Source organism: Oryx dammah, unplaced genomic scaffold, assembly GCF_014754425.2.
Source record: "Oryx dammah isolate SB20612 unplaced genomic scaffold, SCBI_Odam_1.1 HiC_scaffold_26, whole genome shotgun sequence".
NCBI lineage: Eukaryota > Metazoa > Chordata > Mammalia > Artiodactyla > Bovidae > Oryx > Oryx dammah.
The window spans coordinates 30,762,171-30,785,800 of record NW_024070210.1 but is presented as its reverse complement, the minus strand read 5'-3'; the positions used below and the strand labels follow the sequence as shown (position 1 = coordinate 30,785,800).

At 40.8% G+C, this 23,630-nt stretch overlaps 1 protein-coding gene across 1 annotated transcript in view; it reads right to left on the bottom strand.

Moving 5' to 3' along the window:
• RTN1 (reticulon 1) overlaps positions 1-22,495 on the bottom strand; it is a 257,808-nt gene extending 235,313 nt beyond the window's left edge. Inside the window, exon 1 of the mRNA XM_040226343.1 lies at positions 22,111-22,495. Coding sequence (XP_040082277.1) covers positions 22,111-22,351 — 241 coding nt within the window. The 5' untranslated portion in view covers positions 22,352-22,495. The remainder of the gene's footprint in view (positions 1-22,110) is intronic.
• Positions 22,496-23,630: the final 1,135 nt, after the last annotated feature.

The window sequence follows — 23,630 nt, the reverse complement described above, 5'->3', positions numbered from 1 at the left end:
CCACTGAACTGTATACTTAAAAATGGCTAAGATGGTAAATACTATGTACATTTTATCACAATTGGAAATAATATTTTTAAAAAGATAATAACGGGGGAAATTAAATAATGAATCCTCTTCTGATGTTTTAATAAATTATCAAATGGGTTAAGATATAATCAAGGCTCGTTCTTTTTGCATCTTATTAGAGCTTGTCAAACTTTAATTTGTTCTCTAATTAAGACTTAGCAGTTTCAGTTACTTTTTATGGATACTAGATAATGAGATTATAAGAAAGAACTGTGAATCCAGTTACATTCAGTCAGTAAAACTAGTCAATGCTTCTCCACATCCTAAAGCCCTAATAAGGTAAAATCTATAACCAAGGTGAAATGTAATCACCTTAAACATGAACTTGACATTGTAGATTCCCTGCATCAATTAGAAATCAAAAATTCTAAGTGTTCATACTTTGCAGTTTTATAGTGTTTATAAAACCTCTTGCTTTGTGATTCCAAAAGTGATACCTTAATTGATATATGATTTTAACATTAATATATTACATTTACAATGGAGTGCTATTATCTTTGAAACTGTTTTACATTGATTTTCTCTTCCTGTATCCACATTTCACTTAACAGTATCGCCATGCACCGACATGTCCAAGCCAAAAACAGAAACAATTCTCTAAGTCCTATCTGTACTTCAAATAAAGTCTCTCCATCCCAACCCCTCTTGCTCTCCACTGCCAGTTTCTGCCTCACCATGTCTCATCGGACTGCTGTGGAAGCCTCTCAATTCACCTCCCACCCCTCACCTGCTCCCATTCCAACCTTCCACATTGCCAGAGTGTTTTCGCAACATCAACCTAAGAGAGCTCCTACCTCACTGAAAAAACCTCAAATGACTCTCTACTGTCAAGAGAAAAAAGTCTACAGTTCTTAGTATGCCATCCAATAGCTTCAAGTTTCTCAGAGTCCAGTCCTACCCTCCATTCCATTCTCCCTTCCCTTCCCGAGGAGGGTCTAGGCACACCTGGAACCACTTGTCATTAACCCATCATGACAGCTTTACAACTCTATTCTTTTGTACTCCTTGGACCTCCTCCCTGGGGGGTCTTCTTCCCACCACCCCCCGCCCCGCACAATTTTCCAGCACATGGCATCCTTCAAGATCCAGAAAAAAAAGAAGCTAGTTCAGGCAGCTGCTGTGGACAGTTCTAAAGAGGACATAAGGGAGGAGAAAAAAACATCTTTTAAATTCCAGCATCAGACATACCTCCACTACAGTAGCTTAGGAATAGCAGCTGGAACTATAAACATACCGTTAACAAAGGCTATCCATTAAAAAATCTGATCTTGGAACAAGTGCAAAAAAAAAAAAAATCCACAGAACTCTGTAGTAACAGCCCTGGGGTGGGTGACAAGGGGCCAGACTGGGACATAACAGAAGCTCAGTGATAGTGCATAATAAGGGTGATCCACAGAAAGAACCAGGACCAGGACTGTGACATCTCCCCTAACCTTCCAGGTTCACCGGTGCTTTTGTGAGGAAGGAGAAATGAAAAGCCTAAATTCTGGCCCAAATTTGCTTCTCTTCCTTCCCACTTTTCACCTACAGCAGACATCACTCACCAGTCCCAGCAGTCTTTATCACAGCATTCCTCTCATCTCAGCACCCATATGGATGAGTCACTGCATGCACACACACACGTCAACACAAACGCACATACACCCACACGTATAACACTCATCTGCTACCTTGCTTCTGAGGTTCTCAGTACTCACCCCAGAGCACCTACCCAGACACCTTTCTACCTACTGGTTCTCAAATATTTCCAACTGTAAGCACAACTGACAAAGAAGAGCAAGTGTGCATGCCAAGGGCCTGCCGATAAAGCCTGGGTACATGATGCAGGAAGTTTATTTAAAGTCTCAATTTTGAAAATGGCATGTGAATTTACTCCTCAATGCATCCATTTATTTTTTAATAAAAAACAGTGTTTTAAAAGGCTTACTACTGGAGAAAATTGATTATGTCTAGTCTGGCTCTAAGTGCCCTTGACCCTTAGCCAAGTGTCTGCACACCTGCTTGAGATGCATAGTCTGTCCAATTCTGAGAGCCATATGCACTCTCAGAGAAGCAGCCACTTTGCACAGACTGATTTTGCTTATGAATCAGGAATCATCTAGAGGTTTAAAGACAAATGCTAATAAAAACAAACAGCTCTGCACCCCTTCATCATTGTTCTAGAAATCTAGAATCTGAGAGGCAAAAAAAAAAAAAAAAAAAACCCACACACAAAAGATTCCTCTTTGAAAAAGCAAGAAGAGAGAGAAACATAGTTTTAAGCAGAGCTGTTCTCTCTGAATAGTCTTCCCCATGCCTCATCTTGCTAATTTCTTATCTTTTAAATCTCAGTTCCAGAACCACTTCCACTAAAAATCTAAGATGCTTGGCAAAACAACATGTACATCCTTCTACCATATTTCACAATAAAATATAATTGATGCTTTATTTAGCTCTTTCATTAGACTACAAGTTTCTTGAGGAAAGAGATTTTTTAATGGTCTACCCACAGCACTTAGCATAATACCTGGCATGTAAGTGTATAATAATGAATAATTAGCTCCTATCTCTTTGGGGTTGTCCCTCATGAGCACTACATTATAAAATATTTTTGCCAGCCAATAGTATTTTACAGAACAAAATGATTAATCAGTGTTTCTATTTTATTAACTAATGATATTTTACCTGAGTATGCCATAAAAATAATAAGCCAAAAGTATTTTTGTGTTAAATTTACTTGCTAATTTAGACTGTCAGAGTTTTGGTTTGCTTATAGGGGCTCATACAAATTTTAGCTAAAGATCTAGATCTCCAATATTCAAAATATATCCTTACAGTCTTTCATAGGACTTATAGTACATAACACTTACCTGACTTTATTGTAAAACCATGGAATCCTGAGACAAAAGGAATACAAAGAATATTTTTGGAAGTAGTGTAGTTCAACTTTTCACTTATTGAAAATAAGCCTACTTTTAAACATCTCTGATAAGTGATTACGCAGTCTCTTCTTGAAACCCCAGGGATGGAAAAAACCCTACTTCATGCTATACTCCCTTCAAGATCTAACTCCTGAACCCCAGACTTTTCCTGCCATATAAAGAGACAGAAGCACACACATGCAGGGTCGAGTAGAGATGGAGGAAGCTGGCACAGTTTATCCAGCCCAGCAGTCAGGAAGTGGGCTCAGTGCCTGAACTCATTTACAAATCCCATATGAAGACTTTTAGCCAGTCCATCTTCACCGGGAGCTCCTGAAATAAATTTTTCACCAGGCCCAAACCTGCTTTTAAGTTCCATTTCACTGGAGCCTCTTTCATCCGTAGTAACTCCTCAGACTTTAAGAGACTAGAGTTGAATTGGAAAGACTGTAATGTCTTGCTTTCCACAAACTAATAAAAAATTAATCCACCACTATTATTCTTAGTACTAATAGAAAATGAAGACCCAGCTTGTAATGGTCTGCCCCTCAGTATATCATCCCCTTCTCGGGGGCAGAGGTGCCAGGTGAGTTGCCAGGTGCTAAGAAGGAGGAGCTGTTAATGGCAATTGTGTCAAACTAATCTCAGGGCAAACTGCTGCATTTTATTATGTAAATTCTCAGGATAACTGGACACCTTATCAAGGACATCCATCCAATTAATTTTTTAATGTCAACAGAATTCATTTATCATCTGATAGTTTTAATCATAACTGTCAAGAATTGTTTTTATTTTTTAAGTTAGCACCCTAGAGTTTTTAAGAGAAATTAAAAATGGAACAACATATGACAATTTTTTTGCCAATTATTCTTATAACTCATAGAGATAGGAGCATGAATTTACACTGTAATTGATTTAATATTACTCACATGAATCTTTTTATACCCAAAAGATTCATATCCTACTTCTAATGTCTAAGAATAGTCATTGATTCTGTGAATTCTGAAAGCTTATAGAAAATGTGCTCTGATCCCAATACAGTACTATGATCTCAAGCCCATTTTACGTAATCAAAGAAAAAAATAAAATAAAACATCAAACAATGAAATTCAGACACTGATGTACTTGACCCTTTGCTAGGGATGATAGCATGAGGGGGATGGTGGAAAAGTTTATAAATAATCTCTTTCATCTAAGGGAAAGCCTTGAGCTAAATTCTTCTCCATTTAGATAAAGTTAATGTGAATCCTGTGGAAAATCCCCAAACAGAGAAAGGAACATTTGGCCCACAGGCCTGACTCAGGCCACTGCCTGATTTCGTCCAGCCTGGGGTGAGAAATCTCTGGGCAGCCCCCTACAGAACACCTTGAGAACAACTCCCACCCCCGAGCCACAGAGGCCTGCCAGGGTCACCCCAGTTAAAAAACTCACTGGAGGTTTAAGAAACTAAGTAATCTTACAAATGCAAATTACAACTTCAAATGGAAGTAAAGCCAAGAACCTGGTCTCACTCCAGACTCCAGATTTTAGGAAAGCTTTTCTTACCACTTCTCTTTTCCTTTTTTACCAATCCATTCCTTTATATAGAGATAGAGGTAGAAATAGAAATATAGATATATTTTTTGCTTCCTCAAAGGGGCTTCCTCCCTCTATGTATTTCTCTGTTCCTTACCTCTCTCCCTTTCCATGCCTTCTCAGCACTTCTCCCCTTTGTCTATTTGTGTTCATTCCAGGGGTAAAGCTTCCTCCCTCCATCACCATCCCTCCTCAGACCCCAATGCCCCCTTTCTTCTCTACTTCCATCTCTCCTCCTGTCTCTTAAGTTTATCCAGCTGAGACTCCTATTATTTTCTTCTCTCCCTGCAGATAGAGCTGAGTTCCATGTCCTGGCTTTGCTGTCTTGTAAAGCTGTTTTTTACCTTATGTTATATTTCAAAGGCAGAAAGGAAATTTGGTACAGTAGAGAGACTTCACTTTCACTTTTCACTTTCATGCACTGGAGAAGGAAATGGCAACCCGCTCCCGTGTTCTTACCTGGAGAGTCCCAGGGACAGGGGCGCCTGGTGGGCTGCCATCTATGGGGTCGCACAGAGTCGGACACGACTGAAGCGACTTGGCGGCAGCAGAGAGATCACGAGGCTTGGGAGCCAGAGATGCAGCTCTGGCCCTGCTCAGAATCCAGTTCATAAAGTGAGGGTCACTCCATAAAGAACATCAGTGTTCCATCCATTCTAAAGTACTTAAGGGAGGGTGCTGATTATTACGCAAATACATAAAATCGAAAGGGAATTAATACCAATAATAAGAACCACAGACATTTATATAGTCAAAGAGTCGGACACGACTGAGCGACTTCACTTTCACTTTCACTGTATGTCAAGAACTACAAGTATTAGCTTATTTAATCCTCAAACCACCAAATTGGCACTAAGAGTTGTACAGAGAGGGTGAGATTTTTTTAAAAGAGAAAGTGAGATCAGGAATAAATGTTTTATTCTTGTTTTTACAATTTTAAAACAAGGCTATAGAGTTGACCATCCCATTTAACTAAGAAAATCAACTAAATTAGGTCCCATTTTACTTATATTTTTTCCTTGAAAGACAGAGACCTTCATAGAAAAAGAAGTTCTAGGCTCTTGTAATCAACTGATATACCAACCCTGCCTTTTATGAACTAAAAATTATGTTTTAAAGATTCATAATAACGTGATTATACAGTGCAGCATGTCAACTTAAATCCAATATCCAAAAGACATCTTCACATGAACCATCACAGTGCAAGCACAGTTAATTAAGTTAATTATGTGTTAAGTGATACAGTTAAAGGTTGATCTTGATGCCCCCCATACAGCAGGATGGAGGAGCTTTTTTGTTTTTAACAGATTGACAAAAATTCCTTTCATGGTTCTTAAATGGTTAGATAACTGCTGAGCACAGAGATTACTACGCTTAAAAAAAAAAAAAAAGGAAAAGTAACACAGATGGCCTTGATAGGCCACTGGTAATCGTCCCTACTCAATATATGTTTACTTTCAAGACAGGTACATTACTTCTCTTTAAAGAAAATATTTTTAAACTGCTCTACACTATTCATAGAAATGAAACCAATTCTTACTTCTGAGACTTCTGATATGCAAACATACAAATTATAAACAGGAACTGCTTGACCTTTAAAATGTTATACAACTTCCAGGAAACAATACTAGGTGTTTATCCTTTCTCATATTTATGGTAAAAAAGAAAACAGGAACACATCTCTTAAGGCCATGGATTCAATTTTTAAAAAAATAAACACTCAAATTCAATGCTGATAATGTAAACCTGCTGGGTTGCAATTTACCTTGTATTATCTACCATAAAAGGTTTGCTAAACAAATTAATAGTGTGATCCATAGTAGTATCTCCAAAATTTCTATATATGATGATGCTTAGGGGCTACAGTCTGGCTGGAGTAGAAGTCAGTTGACAGTATTTTGAAGCTCCATTTGTACAGGGAGCACCTTGTTTTTACTTTGATGATGTGTTCATTAGTAAATAACAAAAGTAGTAGATTTTTAAAAATATATATGTACATTTTATATCAAGTTGAGAAAGTGTTGTTTATTTAGATGGCTGATGGAGATTATCAGAGAGAGAATTAACACCTTTCTCTACCCCAACCCCAAGGATCTCCTATAATCAGTAAAGGAATGTTATCTAAAGTAACAGCTGGTTCTAAAAACTTTAGTAATGACTAGAGTATACACAGATGTGTACCATGTACATAGAGACAGTGAATAGACAAATGATACATCACTATCTGGATGCTATAGAATCATATAGACCCACCATTTAGCCCTTCCCATAGAGGTTGAGACGTAGCTATCATAGGCCATTGGAAGAGCTGAGATGGGTATCCAGCTTAGTGTCTCCAAGTCCACACTCTCTCCAACTTCACCAGGGCCAGTTTGGAAAGAGCATGGCTCAGTAACCCTCTGAGAGTCACAAATTCAGTTACAGCACATTTCTGAAACTAACAAAACAGAGTTTATGGAATGCAGACTTCTTAATTTAGACTTTTCATAATAGACTATGCTGTAATTATTGCATTAATTTTTATATTCTGGTTACATACATAGGTATCACTATTCAACTACACGGGCTTTCCTGGTGGCTCAGACGGTAAAGAATCTGCCCGCAAAGCAGGAGACCAGGGTTTGATCCCTGGGTTGAGAAGATCTCCTAGAGAAGGAAATGGCTACCCACTCTAGTATTCTTGCCTGGTGTATTTCATGGACAGAGGAGCCTGGAGGGCTCTGGTCCATGAAGTCTCAAAGAGTGGGATGCAACTGAGCGACTAATACTTTCACTTTCATTCAGCTACATACTTTGTGTGTGTATGTGTACCCAAACACACATACACATAGTAAATGCTTAATAAATATTTGTTGAATAAATAAGTGGATGACTAAATGAGATTTTATTAAACCATGAAACTACTGCTGCTGTATAAACAGTGATCTACATGACAGTATCTGGAATTACTGATTTTTTAAGAGTAGGAAGTTATTTAATTCCTCCATCCATAAAAGGTCTCCAGAAAATCCCAGAATTTGTGCCCCAAACGGTATTTGTAAGTGCACTTTCCTGAGCAGAGATTCCAAAGTTTTTATCAGATTCTCCAACAGGGATCTGTGATTCTGAAAAGATACAAAATTAATAATCTAATGTATACTGTCTATTATACCTCCTCTGTTATATAAATGACCAGCCCAACTTTGCTTACACACCTCCAGGGATAGGAAACTCATCACCATATGAGGCAATCCAGGCTATTTTCATTTTTCACACTTAACTTCTGGTTGACCACAGCTCCATCCTCCAGAATCATATAGAATATACCCAGTCCCTACGCCACTTGACAGCTCTTTATGTATTTTTAGACAGCTATCGTAACCCACCCTATCTTCTCTTGTGCAGACTGCAAATCCTCAGTTCTTTCAACCAGAGTCCAGGTTTCTGCCACCATCTCTGCTCTGGAGCTCTCAGTACATTCAGGACTCTGCCCAGCCCCAGCTATGGTCAACTCTCAGCTCCTGGCTCTGGGTAAACCTTGAGTTAACAGGAGTAACAGTTCTTCACCTAGTGGGGAAGCTGGCTTGCCCCGCTAACTGAGAGTTAACTTATGGTTAAATAAAGCTCCTCTATTTTTTATTTATATGTTGCAATTTCACCATGACTCTCCTATTCTATTCATATAGTTACAGAATCCTACTACAAGATTTTATAATTATCCCTGTCAAATTTCCACTTTTTAAGTGTTTATTTTAGCTGAGGGTCCTCTGCATTCTCAAGTTCTGTCATTGCAAGTTTTAGCTACCATCCCCCTTAACCAGCTTCTCTCTCTTGCTCTAGTACAGATAGGTTTTCATCTAGGTTAATGTCTTACAAGAATGCTACTTTCACTACAGAGTCTTTTTATATTTATCCTACATATATAATGTCCAGAGTTTTTGGCTGTACTTTGCAAGAGGGATAAGGAAAAACTGTCTACTCTGTCTTTCCAGAAGTGTTCATCTATTTATGGAAGACTTTTAAACCTATAGAGCTGTAAGATTAGCCTGCAAGTACCTTCCCTTGCCCACAGGGCCAATTAATTTAACATGGGGGCTGAGGTAAGGGTGAGGTGCAGGGGCTGGCTTTCACTGTGATAGCCTCTCTGTGAGAGAAGCAACCTTCCAGGCCCGCAGGCATACCTGGGGTAGCTCCCTGCATTCACTACCCTTCCGCTGAGCTGGAGATTCAGAATAGACCCGGCTTCCCATCCTCCACTCAGCTGGCCCCCTCGAGCATGTCTCAGCCCTGCTCGAGGCACAGTTCACTCTTTAGGACGTGAAGAATGGGGTGGGCCGCCACACCACGTGCACTTTTTGTAGCCGAAATGTTTTCCAATGTGGATGCCAGAACCTGCTTCTGGCCAGCACCGTTCTTGCTCGCTCTCCTGCCATTCCCCACTGAGACTTGGCTGAGGTTCAGCTAAGTGCAGCGCTATTTTCTATTAAAACACCTAGGGCTGAGGTGACATGATTTTTTCTCAATCTTTATTCTCCTAGACTGCTCTCCTGCATCTGACAGCACTGACCAGGCTTCCTGTTAGTACTTCCTTACAGATGTATGCCTGCGTGCTAAGTCATTTCAGTCGTGTCCAACTCTTCGCGACCCTATGGGCTGTAGCCTGCCACGCTCCTCTGTCCATAGGATTCTCCAGGCAAGAATACTGGATTGGGCTGCCATTTCGTCCTCCAGGGGATCTTCCTGACCCAGGAATCGAATCTGCATCTCTATGCCTCCTGCATTGGCAGATGGGTTCTTCAACTAGCGCCACCTGGGAAGCCCCTCAGATGTACAGTACTTTGCAATTTGCATGTACTTCCTCAGGTTATCTCATTTTATTTCCACCACAAGGTAGCCGGGACAATGGTATCAAGTCCACTTTATACAGAAGAAACTGAGACATAAAGCAGATGTGCCCACGCTGACATGACAGTAGAGGCCAAAGCCAAGACAAATCTGTCTCCTCAGTCAAGGCTTGTTCTGTACCATGCCGTCTTGGCTTCTTGGATACTATGATAATGAGGGTAATTACCACCTGATTGCCAAGCACTCTACAAGACCTAGGAGCACGCATACAGAACCTGAGGCTGAGGCAGCCTTAACGCCACTCAGCTAGTATGAGACAAGGAGCACACGTTCTCTTCCTGGCCCTTTGTTCTTTAGTCGCTCAGGCGTGTTCGCCTCTTTGCAACCCCATGGACTGTAGCCCACCAGGCTTCTCTGTCCGTGGGACTGTCCAGGTGAGGATCCTGGAGTGGGTTGCCATTTCCTTCTCCAGGGAATCTTCTTGACTAGGAATCAAACCCAGGTCTCCTGCACTGCAGATGGGATCTTTACCAGCTGAACTACCAGGGAAGCCCTCATACTACACAATCTCTTTCAAAAAACAAAATTATTCTGTGGCTTCTCTTCCAATGTTCTGAACCTGTATCTACAGTCCTGTTATCATCTCCAAAATCCATTCCTTAATATACATTGCCAAGTGCAGACTTCCATTCAAATGGCTTTTCTTCATTTTGAGCCCCATATGACAAAAATGAATTGTATTATCCTCGTCTCTCTGACCAGGTCCCCCTCCCACCTCTCTTCAGCACCGTCATTCTCCCAGCCATAGGCACAGAGCCTTAGAGTTGATTCCTGGCTCCCTTCAGCCTCCTTGTCCTGTCAGTCACAAAGTCCTATTGAATATTCTGATGAAGTGCTCAACTTTCCTCCTCTTTCTTTCCAGGTACCTTCCTCTTTATTCTCATGGTTATTTATTCAAGGCTCCGAAACTGATGTTGTTGGTCAACCTTCTTTCAGCAAAAGTGCAGGTTTTAGATCACCCCCATTGAGTTCATCATCTATGCATAACATTTAATCTTCCTAACATAGCTTTCTACAGTCATTCCTCAGTATTCACTGGGAATTGGTTCCAGGACACTGTGCAGTTATCAATATCCATGGATGCTCAAGTCCCTTACATAATATGGTATAGTACAGTCAGCCCTTCTGAAACCAAAGGATACAGAGGCTGATGTATTACTTCCCTCAAATATAAACCTTCAAATGCCCCAGAATCCATATAAAAGGAGTCTGAAGTCCTGAATAGCCTTCAACATCTCCCCTCCAGAATGTGTCTCCCCGCACCCAAACAGACAGGTTAAGATACCCTAGTCATTGCTCATCTCTATATCACCACCCATGTCTCTCCCCTCACCTAAAACTGCCTTTCTGCCACTTCTGCTTATTTCTATTCTATCCATCCTTTAGGGATAAGGCACATTCTACCCCTTTCAAGACCCTGTAACTCATAAAATTATTAAATTCCTGCAGTGCTTATAGCTTGTAGCATCCATCTAAGGACCAGACTTGACTCTGCTTGAGTTGTTTACCTTTGTTTTGTGTGGATTAGTCACATTTCCCATCTAGATAGTAAGCTTGGAGGAATAGAGAGGACATAGCTCAAGTTCCTCCATTCCCCACAGCTCCTAGCAAAATGCTGAGCCAGTAAGTCAGGAGGAGGGGAGAGTCAATATATCAGTGTTTCTTAAAGTTTTGACACGCATTTGGCAGGCTTATTTCCCCGAGGTGAAGTCTGTGAATCACTTCGTGTTATTTTGAAAGCAGGAAGTCTACAGATCACATTTTAAGAAGCACTGATTTTTTGGGATTCATTGAACAATCCATGCCAAAAGGGAGATAGGACATTACTGTTTACTCTTATGCATGACAACTAGATCAGCAATCATTTGAATACACATTTTCTGTTGCCCAAGACTTGTTTATAAAAAAAATGAAGACTTGCTATGCATAAAACAAAATTCTAGCTACTTTTAAGAGTGTGAGATATTCAACAAATTCTCCATATTCAGGAAGCAAGAATTCGTTCTATAACTGGTTTTATCTCATGTAGTAGATGAATTAAAAATTCCACTTGGGGACTGGACATGGAAGTTAGAATGCAGAACTGTTCCAGCTAAAAATGTAAATCTTTAGGCAGCTTAGCAAATATGGTTTTACAATGAATAATCTGGCACAAATGTACAGTAGTGAGACAGAGGACTAAGGACAGAATCATATGATGCTTTCTGCGATAAGACATTAGTTAATGAATTCCCCAAACATTTTAGAATATATTAAATATTTATGGAATTAGAGTCTGTAGTAAAAAATGAAAAGTATAGTTCAGCAAAAAAGAATAAAACAGATGCTTGCAGATAGCATGTTTTGCATTTAAGGTAATAACTCTTAATTATATAAAACTGTGTAGTTTTCAAGAAGCAAGTATGTTACATTATGGAGCTTGTCTCAACAGCAGAGGATTAGAGGAGTTTTTTTAGAGAATTCTTTTTTAAATTGGAGGGTAATTGCTTTACAATGCTGTGTTAGTTTCCACTGTATGACAACACGAATCAGCCAGGAGTATACATGTTTCCCCTCCCTCTTGAGTTTACCTTCCACCCCTTCATCCCGTTCCTCTAGGTCATCACAGAGCACCAAGCTGAGCTTCCTGTGTTACCCAGCAGCGTCCCACCAGCTATCTACTTTATACATGGTAGTGCATACATGGCAAGACCACTCTCTCAATTTGTCACACCCTCTCCTTCCCCTCCTGTGTCCACAAGTCAGTTCTCTATGTCTGTGTCTCTATTCCTGCCTTACAAATAGGTTTATCAGTACCATTTTTCTAGATTTCCTAAAGAAGGCCACAGAGAGTGGCCTTCCATGGAGAGTACATTTTTTAGGAAGTCAATTGGAAGTTAGCTGTGGTTTTTGTAATAAGCACTGTTTCTGATTTCATTTGTATGCTATTCACTCTTAAGCAATATGTCTTCTTTAACAATCACAGGTAAGGTCAGGGGTATTGCTTTCTCTTATGAAGGAATAAAGATCTTGGTATAACACTTTCCATTCTAAGTCTCCTCCAGTAAACAGAAACCTCATTCGTTCTTAAACATCAGTAACTGAGAGGTGATCCATCTCTTTTTCTGAGCAATTCTAATTATCAGAACTTTCTCCTTCATTAAGCTGAAACGTGTTTCTCTGATTTACCTGCTAGTCCCAATTCTGCTTTGTAGTGTCACCTCAGTCAAGTCTTTATTTGCTTCATAAGATTTCTTCTAGTATTTGAATTTAACACATATTTCCTTTCATTCTTTTATTCTGGCTAAAAATTCTTAATTTTTTCAATCATTTCTCAAACAGCATTTTTTTCCCCAGAAGCCACACCAATTTAGTCACCTTTCTCTCGCCATACTACAGTTTCTATAAACCATGGCACCCATCACTCAGTATAACACTCCATATTTGGCCTGCCTAGAACAGAATCCAGAACTACTACCTCATATAACGTGTACCCAAGACTTTCTATTAATATTACCTAAAATTACATAAGATATTTTAGTAATTTCACCATACCACTAGCTCATATTTAGTTAATTACAGTTCTCAAAGTTCCCATCCTTCACAATGAACTATTTTAAGTTGCATCTCATACACTCTGAACAAATTAAACAGACTTTGCAGAACCCATAGTCAGAAATTTATATTTATGATTTTACAGGCTACTCTTCTTCCCTTGTCTCTAAAATTCTGTAACTTTGAAGCCCAAGACACTATGTTCTTTCCTAAACACAACAGCACTGGTTCACTGTAATCTACAATCTCTACGATCTTTGCAATTTCAGTAATCACGCAGGTGATCGTTCCACTCCCAGCTTGCCATTCTTCGGACCTCAATCTTCTGATGACCTTGTCCTCTACTCCATCCCAGTCTTCCAATCTCCTCAATAACTGTACCCCCTCCTTAATCTCCATATCAAATAACACACTGCTCATATCATCTTTTCTCTGTGCTTCATCGTCTTCTGTCCTCATTCCTCCTCCCCAGATTCCAAGATCAATCAGTAATCTCACTGCCTTGCATGCCTCTGCTAACTCTACTGTCCACCTTATTTAATTCTCCCTCTACATCACTGGCTCAGATGGTAAAGAATCTGCCTGCAATGCGGGAGACCAGGGTTTAACCCCTGGGTCGGGAAGATCCACTGGAGAAGGGAATGGCAACCCACTCCAGTATTCTTGCCTGGAAAAGTCCATGGACAGAGGAGCTTAGCAAGCTACAGTCCATGGAGTGGCAAAGAGTCGGACACAACTGACTGAGTGTGCATGCGCACACAGACACACACACACACACAGACACACACACACACACACACACACGCACAGGACTTACCATACCTTGACATATATTTTTTGTTCTGTTTCCCTTCCCTCTTCTCTCCCTTCCTTCCTACACACACACACACACACACACACACACACACACATACACACACACAGATATATAATTTACTGGAAATAGATTTGTCCCTTTCTGTACCATATACTTAGTGCTTAGAACAATGCCTGGAATATAGCAGAAGTTCAATCAATAATAGTGTAATAATGAATGAATTAAACAGTGCTCCCTTGCTGAATTTGATAACAATGGTTGCTGCTGAAGAGGAACAAGGGCTGGTTGGAAGACTGAATGTGAAGAAGACTTCCTTTTCTCTGTATACCCTTTTGTACCTTTTAAATTTTATTTTTTTAAAACCTTTTTATTTTGTATTGGAGTAGAGACAATTAACAAACTATGTTGTGATAGTTTCAAGTGAACAGCAAAGGGATTCAGCCAACATATACATGTATCCATTCTACCCCAAATGCCCCTTCTATCCAGGCTTCCACATGACATTGAGCAGAGTTCTATGTGCTATACAGTACTTGTTGGTTATCCATTTTAAATATAGCAGTATGTACATGTCCGTCCCAAACTCCCTAACTATTCCTTCCCCCATCCTTCCCCACCCCCTCAGCAACCATAAGTCCATTCTCTAAGCCTGTGAGTCTCTGTCTTGTAAGTTCATTCATATCACTTCTTTTTAGATTTCACATGTAAGGGATGTCATACACTATTTCTCCTTTTCTGTCTTACTTCACTCAGTTAAAATTTAATATCACATGCATATGCTTCCTATTCCAAAAAGGAATTTTTTAAATTAGAGTAGCAAATTATTACTTTTGGGTTAACATTAAAATCAAGATTTTTAAATAGCAGTGATATCCTCAACCATATCAACAATCTTTTGAAACTTTGTGCCATTTGCAAAATTAAACAGCATGCTTTCTTTCTTTTCAATTAATTTTTACGGGAGTATAGTTGCTTTACAATGTTGTGTTAGTTTCTACTGTACAGCAAAGTGAATCAGCTATACGTATACATATATCCCCTCTTTTTTGGATTTCCCTTCCATTTAGGTCATTACAGAGCACTGAATAGAGTTCTCTGAGGTTTTCATTAGTTATCTCTTTTATATATACTATCAATAGTGTATATATGTCAATCCTAATCTCTCAGTTCATCCCACTCTCCTCCTTTTCCCTCTTGGTGTCCATGTTTGTCCTCTACCTCTGTGTCTCTATTTCTGTTTTGTAGGTAAGACCATCTATACCATTTTTCTAGATTCCATATATATGCATTAATATATGACATTTGTTTTTCTATTTCTGACTTACTTCACTCTGTAATACAGTCTCTAGGTCCATCCAGGTCTCTACAAATGATCCAATTTTAATCATTTTTGTGGCTGAGTAATACTGACTGACAGAATGTGGTCCACTGGAGAAGGGAATGGCAAACCACTTCAGTATTCTTGCCTTGAGAACCCCATGAACAGTATGAAAAGGCAAAATGATAGGATACTGAAAGAGGAACTCCCCAGGTCAGTAGGTGCCCAGTATGCTACTGGAGATCAACGGAGAAATAACTCCAGAAAGAATGAAGGGATGGAGCCAAAGCAAAAACAATACCCAGTTGTGGATGTGACTGGTGATAGAAGCAAGGTTTGATGCTGTAAAGACGACAGAGGATGAGATGGCTGGATGGCATCACCGACTCGATGGACATGAGTTTGGGTGAACTCCGGGAGTTGATGATGGACAGGGAGGCCTGGCGTGCTGCAGTTCATGGGGTCGCAGAGTCGGACACAACTGAGTGACTGAACTGAACTGAATATTCCATTGTACATATATGCCACATCTTCTTTATCCATTCCTCAGTTGATAGACATTTAGGTTGCTTCCATGTCCTGGCTATTGTAAATAATGCTGCAATAAACGTTGGGAAGCATGTGTCTTTTTGAATTACAGTTTTCTCTGGGTATATGCCTAGTAGTGTGATTGCTAGGTCATATGGTAAGTTCTATTTTTAATTTTTTAAGGAACCACCACACTGTTCTCCTTAGTGGCTGTATCAGTTTACATTCCTATTAACAGTGCAAAAGGGTTCTCCTTCCTCTCCTCCCTCTTTAGCATTTACTGTTTGTGGACTGTTTAATGATGGCCATTTCGATGGGGGTGAGATGACACCACACTGTAGTTTCGATTTGCATTTCTCTAATAATTAGTGATGTTGAGCAACTTATCATGTGTTTGTTGGTCATCTGTATGTCTTCTTTGGAGAAATGTCTATTGAGGTCTTCTGCCCATTTTTTTTTATTGGGTTGTTTGTTTTTTGATAAACAGTGTGCTTTCTAAAGTAAGCTGCTGCTGCTGCTAAATTACCTCAGTCGTGTCCAACTCTGTGCGACCCCATAGACGGCAGCCCACCAGGTTCCCCCATCCCTGGGATTCTCTAGGCAAGAACACTGGAGTGGGTTGCCATTTCCTTCTCCAATGCATGAAAGTGAAAAGTGAAAGGGAAGTCGCTCGGTCATGTCTGACTCTTAGTGACCCCATGGACTGCAGCCTACCAGGCTCCTCCATCCATGGGATTTTCCAGGCAAGAGTACTGGAGTGGGGTGCCATTGCCTTCTCCTCTAAAGTAAGCTGGGTACTTCTAAAGTTCCTGGGCATAGTACATGCTATGCATATGCTGGTGATTCAGAATATGAAAAATAGTAATAATGTTTTATAGGCATTGTTTTTTTAGTGAATCAATGGAAATTGCTGGCAATTGGCATGTTTATTATTTTTTAAGGGTTTATAAAAATATTTGGCATACTAATGCATTCTTAGATCTACAAGCACTCAGCAACAAATATATTGGCTTAGTAAGTTTTTAATATCTATCATTTTCTCATTTTAAAAAATCATTCCCCATTTCAGCTTTTCTAAAATTAGTCTTATTCTCAAGAGACACTAGAATGACATTAAAAGTGCTCACTGCACTCATTCTATACCACACGCAAAGTAGTCAGCTCGGAAGAGCCAAGCTTATCAGAGTAGTGGTACAGGATTTTACTTGCTGTTCACTTATCCTGGGCTTCTGGTCTTTCTGTATGTTTTCTATTGTCCAACTTAAGAATTACAACCCACTTTAACAGGGTTCCCCTGTGGCTCAGCTGGTATAGAATACGCCCGTAATGTGGGAGACCTGGGTTCGATCCCTGGGTTGGGAAGATCCCCTGGAGAAGAGAAAGGATACCTACTCTAGTATTCTGGCCTAGACAATTTCATGGAATGTATAGTCCGTGGGGTCACAAAGAGTCAGACACGGCTGAGTGACTTTCACTCACTCACACCCAGTTTAATTATTTATTTTTAAATGATCACCACAATAACTTATAGTGAACTTCCATTATCTCATACAGACACAAGATTAAAGGATTAACTCTGTTAACAACTTTCGTATATAACATACAGCACTGTTAATTATACCTGTCATGTTGAACATTATATCCTGAGTACTTACTTATCTCATCTGGAAGTGTGTACCTTTTGAGTTCATACAGTTCTCCCTCCACCCACCAAGCCTCTGACAACTGCAAATCTGATCTCTTTTTCTATGGGTTTGTTTGTTTTCGAAGTATAACTGACCTACAACACTATGTTGGTTCCGTTACATAACACAGTTGTTCAATATTTGTATACAGTTCAAAATTATCACTATCCATTTTAAACAACATAGGTTAAATATGAATTGAGAAACTCTTCCCTCTCCTTTTTTCATTACTCTCACAAGAGCCTCTTCCACAAGCAGTGAGCCTCTCCAGTTCATGTTCTTCTCATTGTTCTTTTTGCCCCAAATATTACTTAAACAAATAAAAATCGGTTGTCTTACATCTTTCGACTATGTTCTTTCACAGAGAGCATTCCTATGTGATATATTAGTCTCCTGAAATAGGTCTTTTATTTTCACTGCTGTCTATATTTTACAGTGCCTTTTCCAAATCTTCCTTAGTCACCACTGAAATAATTTCCTTTAACTTTAAAATAAAAGCACAACTAACTAATACAAGGATCTTTGAGTACTATTCAGCCAGCTATTTCCATAAAGATAGAATTAGCTAGATAGGTAGGTCGATGGGTTTTATTTTCCCCCAGCTGTGCACTTTCGGCAACCTATGCTTGTATTTATTTATTCAGTGTTGACCTCAGAAAAGTAACACACGCCTGTGTGCCAGTGTGGTTAGACTGTTATAATACCCTTCTAAACCAGCTTCCAGCAGTGACTTGGGAATAAGGAAAATGAAAAAAAAAAAACAACTTATTTAACTAAATACTAATGTGAAACAGAAAGATGCACACGTTCTAGGAAACCACAACTTGTGTTCCGTACAGATCCTTACACAAAGGAGGCATTCAGGAAATGTTTACTAAATTGAGTTGAATCACAGTGGTCTCTCATTTTATATATAATAAACACTTTCCATAATCCAGGCTATGCAAGATAGACAGTATAGTGAACAAAATAATCTACTCTTTTCCAAATCTTCAGTCAGAAGTAGATGAACAGCCTAAAAAAAGAGATGGGAGCAGGAAGGTTTATGCTGTATTTGTGGACAATGATAAGGATGGGGTTTCTGGAACAGTGAGTTCATGAAGAGGAAGTTATGCTGAAAGCTTTGATAAAGTTTATTTATCAATGTATATTTAGCATATGTGTTTCTACATTTTAATTTAACCAATTTGAATTCCCAATATGAAAGATATGCACAGTAGTTACTGCCAGAAATGTCATTGATTATATTCAGAGTCTATGCCCAGAGAAATAAATTGCATTAGAAACTCTCATTTTCTTAAACGTTCTGTGAAATACTGTAAAAGTAAGTGCAGTGTTCCTTCCCATTTCAACAGAATTGCAGTTTTCTTAAAAGATGAAAGAAAACAGAAGATTAAAATCTATACCTTCTGAAGAGGATTGCTGGAAATGACTCCAAACAAAAAGTACTTACACATCTATCAAACATATCCACAAGAAAAGAGTCAATCTAGCCTCTATGTGGATTTTAAAATATGATTGGTAATATGTGTGGTACACTTTATGATATTAAACAAAATAAACAGCATATATAAACATTTTTGAAAGGTATTTAAATCATGATAGATTAAGAATAGTTTTTCCAATGGAGTATCATATTCAGCATTTGAAAATTATGAGTACTGTGGTCCAAGTAAATTAGGAAAATTTCTCTTTCTCTGTCCCTCTTCCTCCCTCCTTCTCTTTCTCTCTGTCACCCCTAAATCAGCAATCATCTAGAAATTTAAGGTAAATTATCTATAGGTCAATATCACTAAAGCAAATCATCACACTGGGCTGATTTCTCCAGGCCATTCTCAATTCTCTTATTCATTTTGCCTTCCATGCATGAATCAGTCAATGAGTTAATTTCTAAAGTGGTCAATAAATTAACATCTTACCATTGCATTTTGTTCAAATGTTCTATTTTAAATTCTTCCTTTAAACAAAGGGCCATTCTTCTATCCTTGTGTTACTGTATGCTCCTTTTGAATAGTTTTCAGGAATAAAATAACTGATCACGAAAAAACAAAACAGTTGCTCTTAACACCCTTTGTATAATGTTACTAGATGATGGCACTGATTCATGATTAACAACCTAACATGTTGTAGCCTACACATGGTGCATTAAATGTTCCCTTGGCAACAGACATATCATATGCCCATTATCAATTTTAGACATTAAAAATTGTAGCCTTAGAATAAAGTGTTACTTTTTGTTGAGAACATTTTCATCCCACTTAAGGGACAGAAGCAATGAGAATACCTGGAAATACAGTACTGATGGAGTTTTATCATGCAATGCTAATGATATTTAAACATATATTCATTCCAGGACATCACAGAGAAATATTTTTAGAAATGTTTCTTCAAAAACTTTAATTACCATCAATGTATAAAAATAAATCACAGAATTTCTGTCCAGATGGCCTGATTAGTGGTGTTTTTCAAGAAAAAAAAGTTTTAAAACATCAATATCTGTCTTACATTTTAGAATTCCATTTGAAAAAGAAACATAATTTGTTTACAGTGTATCACACTCGAAGTCTAAGTTACTTCTTAGTTTGATTTGAGTCCCAAAGAGCATCATTCTTTTAAAAAAGTAAAATTATGAGCTTAATAGGCTTCCTCTGGATTTTGTCCCTGATTAAGTTGAGGATACACCTGCTAACTTTACTTATTGCAATAGAACTGTTAAAATAACAGATAGGGAAGCTGGCCCAGATTTTATTTTATTTTTTTCAAGATCTAGTAATTAATTTAGATATCATTTCTGGCATCTAGGCCTCTTATAACAGCCCATACTGAATACTGAATGCAAACTGAAAACACTAAATAACCAATAAATATATGACAAATTCCTTCAAGCAGCAATAAATAAACTTAAAATTTTCTGTATAAATTGCAAACTTATGCTTTGTCCCCCTCCCTTCATTCTTTTCCCATCCAAACTCAGCATTATGTTTAATTTTACTAATATATTTGTTGCCTAGGATAGGAAATCCCTAATATATTTAACAAACTATTTCTATAATAATAGTAATAATGTTAAAAATTGCAAATGCCTACTTTGTCACAATTGTTAAAAAGCATTTTATATAGATCAACGATTTTGGTGGATAGTATGTTATTGAGAGGAAGCTAAGCTTCCCCTCCTTAGTTCACCTGACCCTGATCACACCAATGAGAGGTGGGCAATGTTTATAAATGCTTTATTTTGATGATGGTGGATAAAGGTTCTGTACTAGGAGCTACTCTCAACGAAGAATGCTGATGGTAAATCAACCAAAAAAGTACCTTCCTTTTTCTATTAGGTTTGCCATCTTCTTTTGCAATTATAAAGCTTTGTTTTCATTTAGATTAAGTTGAGATCTTAGTCGGAAATCCTCCCCTCCCCATATAATAACTAATACTGGACAAACAGAGTTTTCTACTTTTGAGTCTGTCTTTTTTCTTTTTTGTTTGTATATGGTCTTTTTCTCTTCCCTTCAGAATGTTTTATTCAAAACATTCCCTAAATCTCCTTTCCTCAGCTCAAATCTTTTATACTAGAGCATAATCAAGACTACCTAAAGCACTCCATGTGACCCTTAAGAGAGGCAGTGGCTGAAGAAAAGGGTTCCCCTAAATCAGCTGCCAAGAACAAGAATGCCAGTCCCGCCCCAATTCCGCTCTCCCAGGATCACCTAGCACCCGGCCTTCAAGAGCTACATCTCCAAAACTACACAACTCTCATTCCACCCCGCAAAGCTTTCTCGGAGAACTACACAACACAGCACCCTCTCCCCCGCTCCTTGGAAACACGGAGTTCCCTGAGCCGGCAGTCCCACCCCAAAGCTCGTTTCAGGCATCCTTTGGGCAGGATGCTTCAAGATCTCAGGTCTCCGCTGGGATCCAGTTCAGAAGGTGAAGTCAGGTGGGGAGGGAGGACAAACCCAGGGCAATTTCTTAACGCCCTCGCCGGTTCAGACTGCTGGCAAACTGTGCCTCCTAGCTACACCCACCGCGACTCAACAATCTCTAGCAAGCCAGCGGCCGCTCTAAATTAGGGTTCCAAGTTCCAAAGCTCCCTTCGAGGTGGGAGCGTTGGGGAGCTGAAAATGAAGGATTCTGGGCGGGGGACCGCCACAGCTCCCAACCTTCTGGCTTCGCAGTCCCTCCGGAATTAAACACACCTCGGCGTTTCAGTTTAGTGCGCGGTGAGCTAGAGGAGGGGAAGGGAAATGGGAGGAAGTAGGGTGTGGCGACTCTCGGAGGTTAAGGAAAGGGAGAGTTAAAGTCACACCTCTGCCCTAGATCGAGCCGGGTCTAGGGGCAGCGGGCCTGCCGGTCGCTTGGTCGTCAGCTTCCCCTGTCGCGGGCGCGAGCCCTGCCAGCAAACACGCCCCCCGACCAAATCGTCCCAACTGGCCAAGCGGGCCCTACAGCCCCCAGTCCCAAGGAAGAAACTTGTACACAGGCGCGCCAGCAGCTAGGATGCTGCGGTTTGTCTCTGAGGACAACTTTGAAAGCCAGAAAAATAACCATAACGAAATAAAAGGATCAATAGTATTTTGCTTTCTTCTGAGCCTTTGGAAAAATAAAATAAAATTTCTGTTCCTACCAGTCATTTAATATTTACAGGCGCCTGTGGCGAAGGGCGTGGGGGCGGGGACGGATTAAGGTTGGTACTGAAGATAGAGAACGCAAAGTAGGTGCATAGGTGAGTTGAAGAGAAGGGGGCCGGCTAGGGGACTCGAGTCCCAGACGCCATTTGCGGGGCAGCGGCGCCGCCCGCCTTACCTGTGGATGCAGTTTCCATGGCAACGGGCGGCGGCCGGGCGGGGCCCGAGCCCAGTTCCCGCGGCGCAGCTTCGGCGACCCCGGCGCCCAACCCGGGTCCCGGATCCCCCGCCAGCGTCTCGGGCTTGGCTCCTTTCGGCGTCACCGCCTCGTCCTCCCCCTCCCCCCGGTCCCCGAACCACTGGGACCCGGGGCCGGCCAGAGGCAGCAGCTCGTCTCGGGGATCCGGCGGCGCGGCCATGGCTGGCAGTTCCCGGGGCGCGGCGACAGCGGCTTGGCGGGGCCGAGGTGCAGTGACTGGGTGGGCGGGCGGGCGCTCGCTGCTGCTGCCCCCGCCGGGACTCGGGGCTTGGGGAGGCTGCGGTGTGAGCGCCGCCGCCGCCGCCGCCGCTGCTGCAACTCCGGCCGAGCTGCTGCCTACCGCTCTCGGCGCTTCAGCTCCTCCTCCTCCTCCCCCTCTTCCTCCCGGCCCCGCGGCGGCCTCTGCCCGCGCTCCTCCTCCTCCTCCTGGCGCCGCCGCCGCGGCCGCCTCGCTACTCCCAAGCCTGTTATTACGCAGGTGAAAAAGGCCTGCTCGCTCCGAGTCTTCCTTTGCACACGTCAGCCCCCGGCCTGCTAATGGCAGGCCTCGATTTAGGAGCTGCGCCAAATCCACCTGAATCTTCCTCTCAGGTGGGGAGGAACCAGAGAGGATGAGCAGGTAGAAGCAGCCCCTAGCTGAAATGTGACTGATTAGGCAAGCTGCCCACCCAACTCATAAAGTTAAACCTGGACTGGTGTCCTGGGGCCCGAGTCGAAGAAAGGAAACTGGAGCCATCAAGGCCGCAGTTCTGAGGGTGACCAGTATCATCCGTGGGTGGGGCTGGTCTTGCCGGGGAGGGTGGAAGTGGGGGTGACAGACGGGAGACAGGGACTCTGCAACGCGGGGGTTAAATGTGGCATCCTTAAACTATTTCCAAAACAACCATAAATAGTGGAGTACAGGAAAGAGCTCTCAGGATAGCCTCCGAAAAAAAGCTTACCAGACTTCATTACTACCAGCACTGAGGGCGAATAAGACAGCCATGGGCAGGACACAAACAACTTCTGTTTCCTTGAGCCAAAGCCATACGGATTATAAGCTGTCTGTGCAGCCTGCTTTCTTTGAGAAGTTGGACTTTCAGGAAGCTTGCTGCTGCTTCCCTCGCCCGCATTTTCCTTTACAGCTCTCTGATAAGATGGACGATACCTGACAGATAAACAGAAACTCAGAGAAAGGAAGTGACTTGGCTTATAATGTATTATTCCTATGTTTAGATATATCTTTTCAAACAAGACTTGTGCTTTATTGGTTCCTAAACTGCCTATGAAATGATGTGGTTGGAAAAAATAATAACGCACGGGGGGAGGACCAAGCCCGTGCACTGCTCCTTCTCTAGAAAAGGTGGGGCACGGGGCAAGCTTCCCTGAGGCTTGTGGAACTGCTAAGCCACCATAGACATGCTGAGGATCTCGTATATGTTAGTTTTCGTGTATTCCAA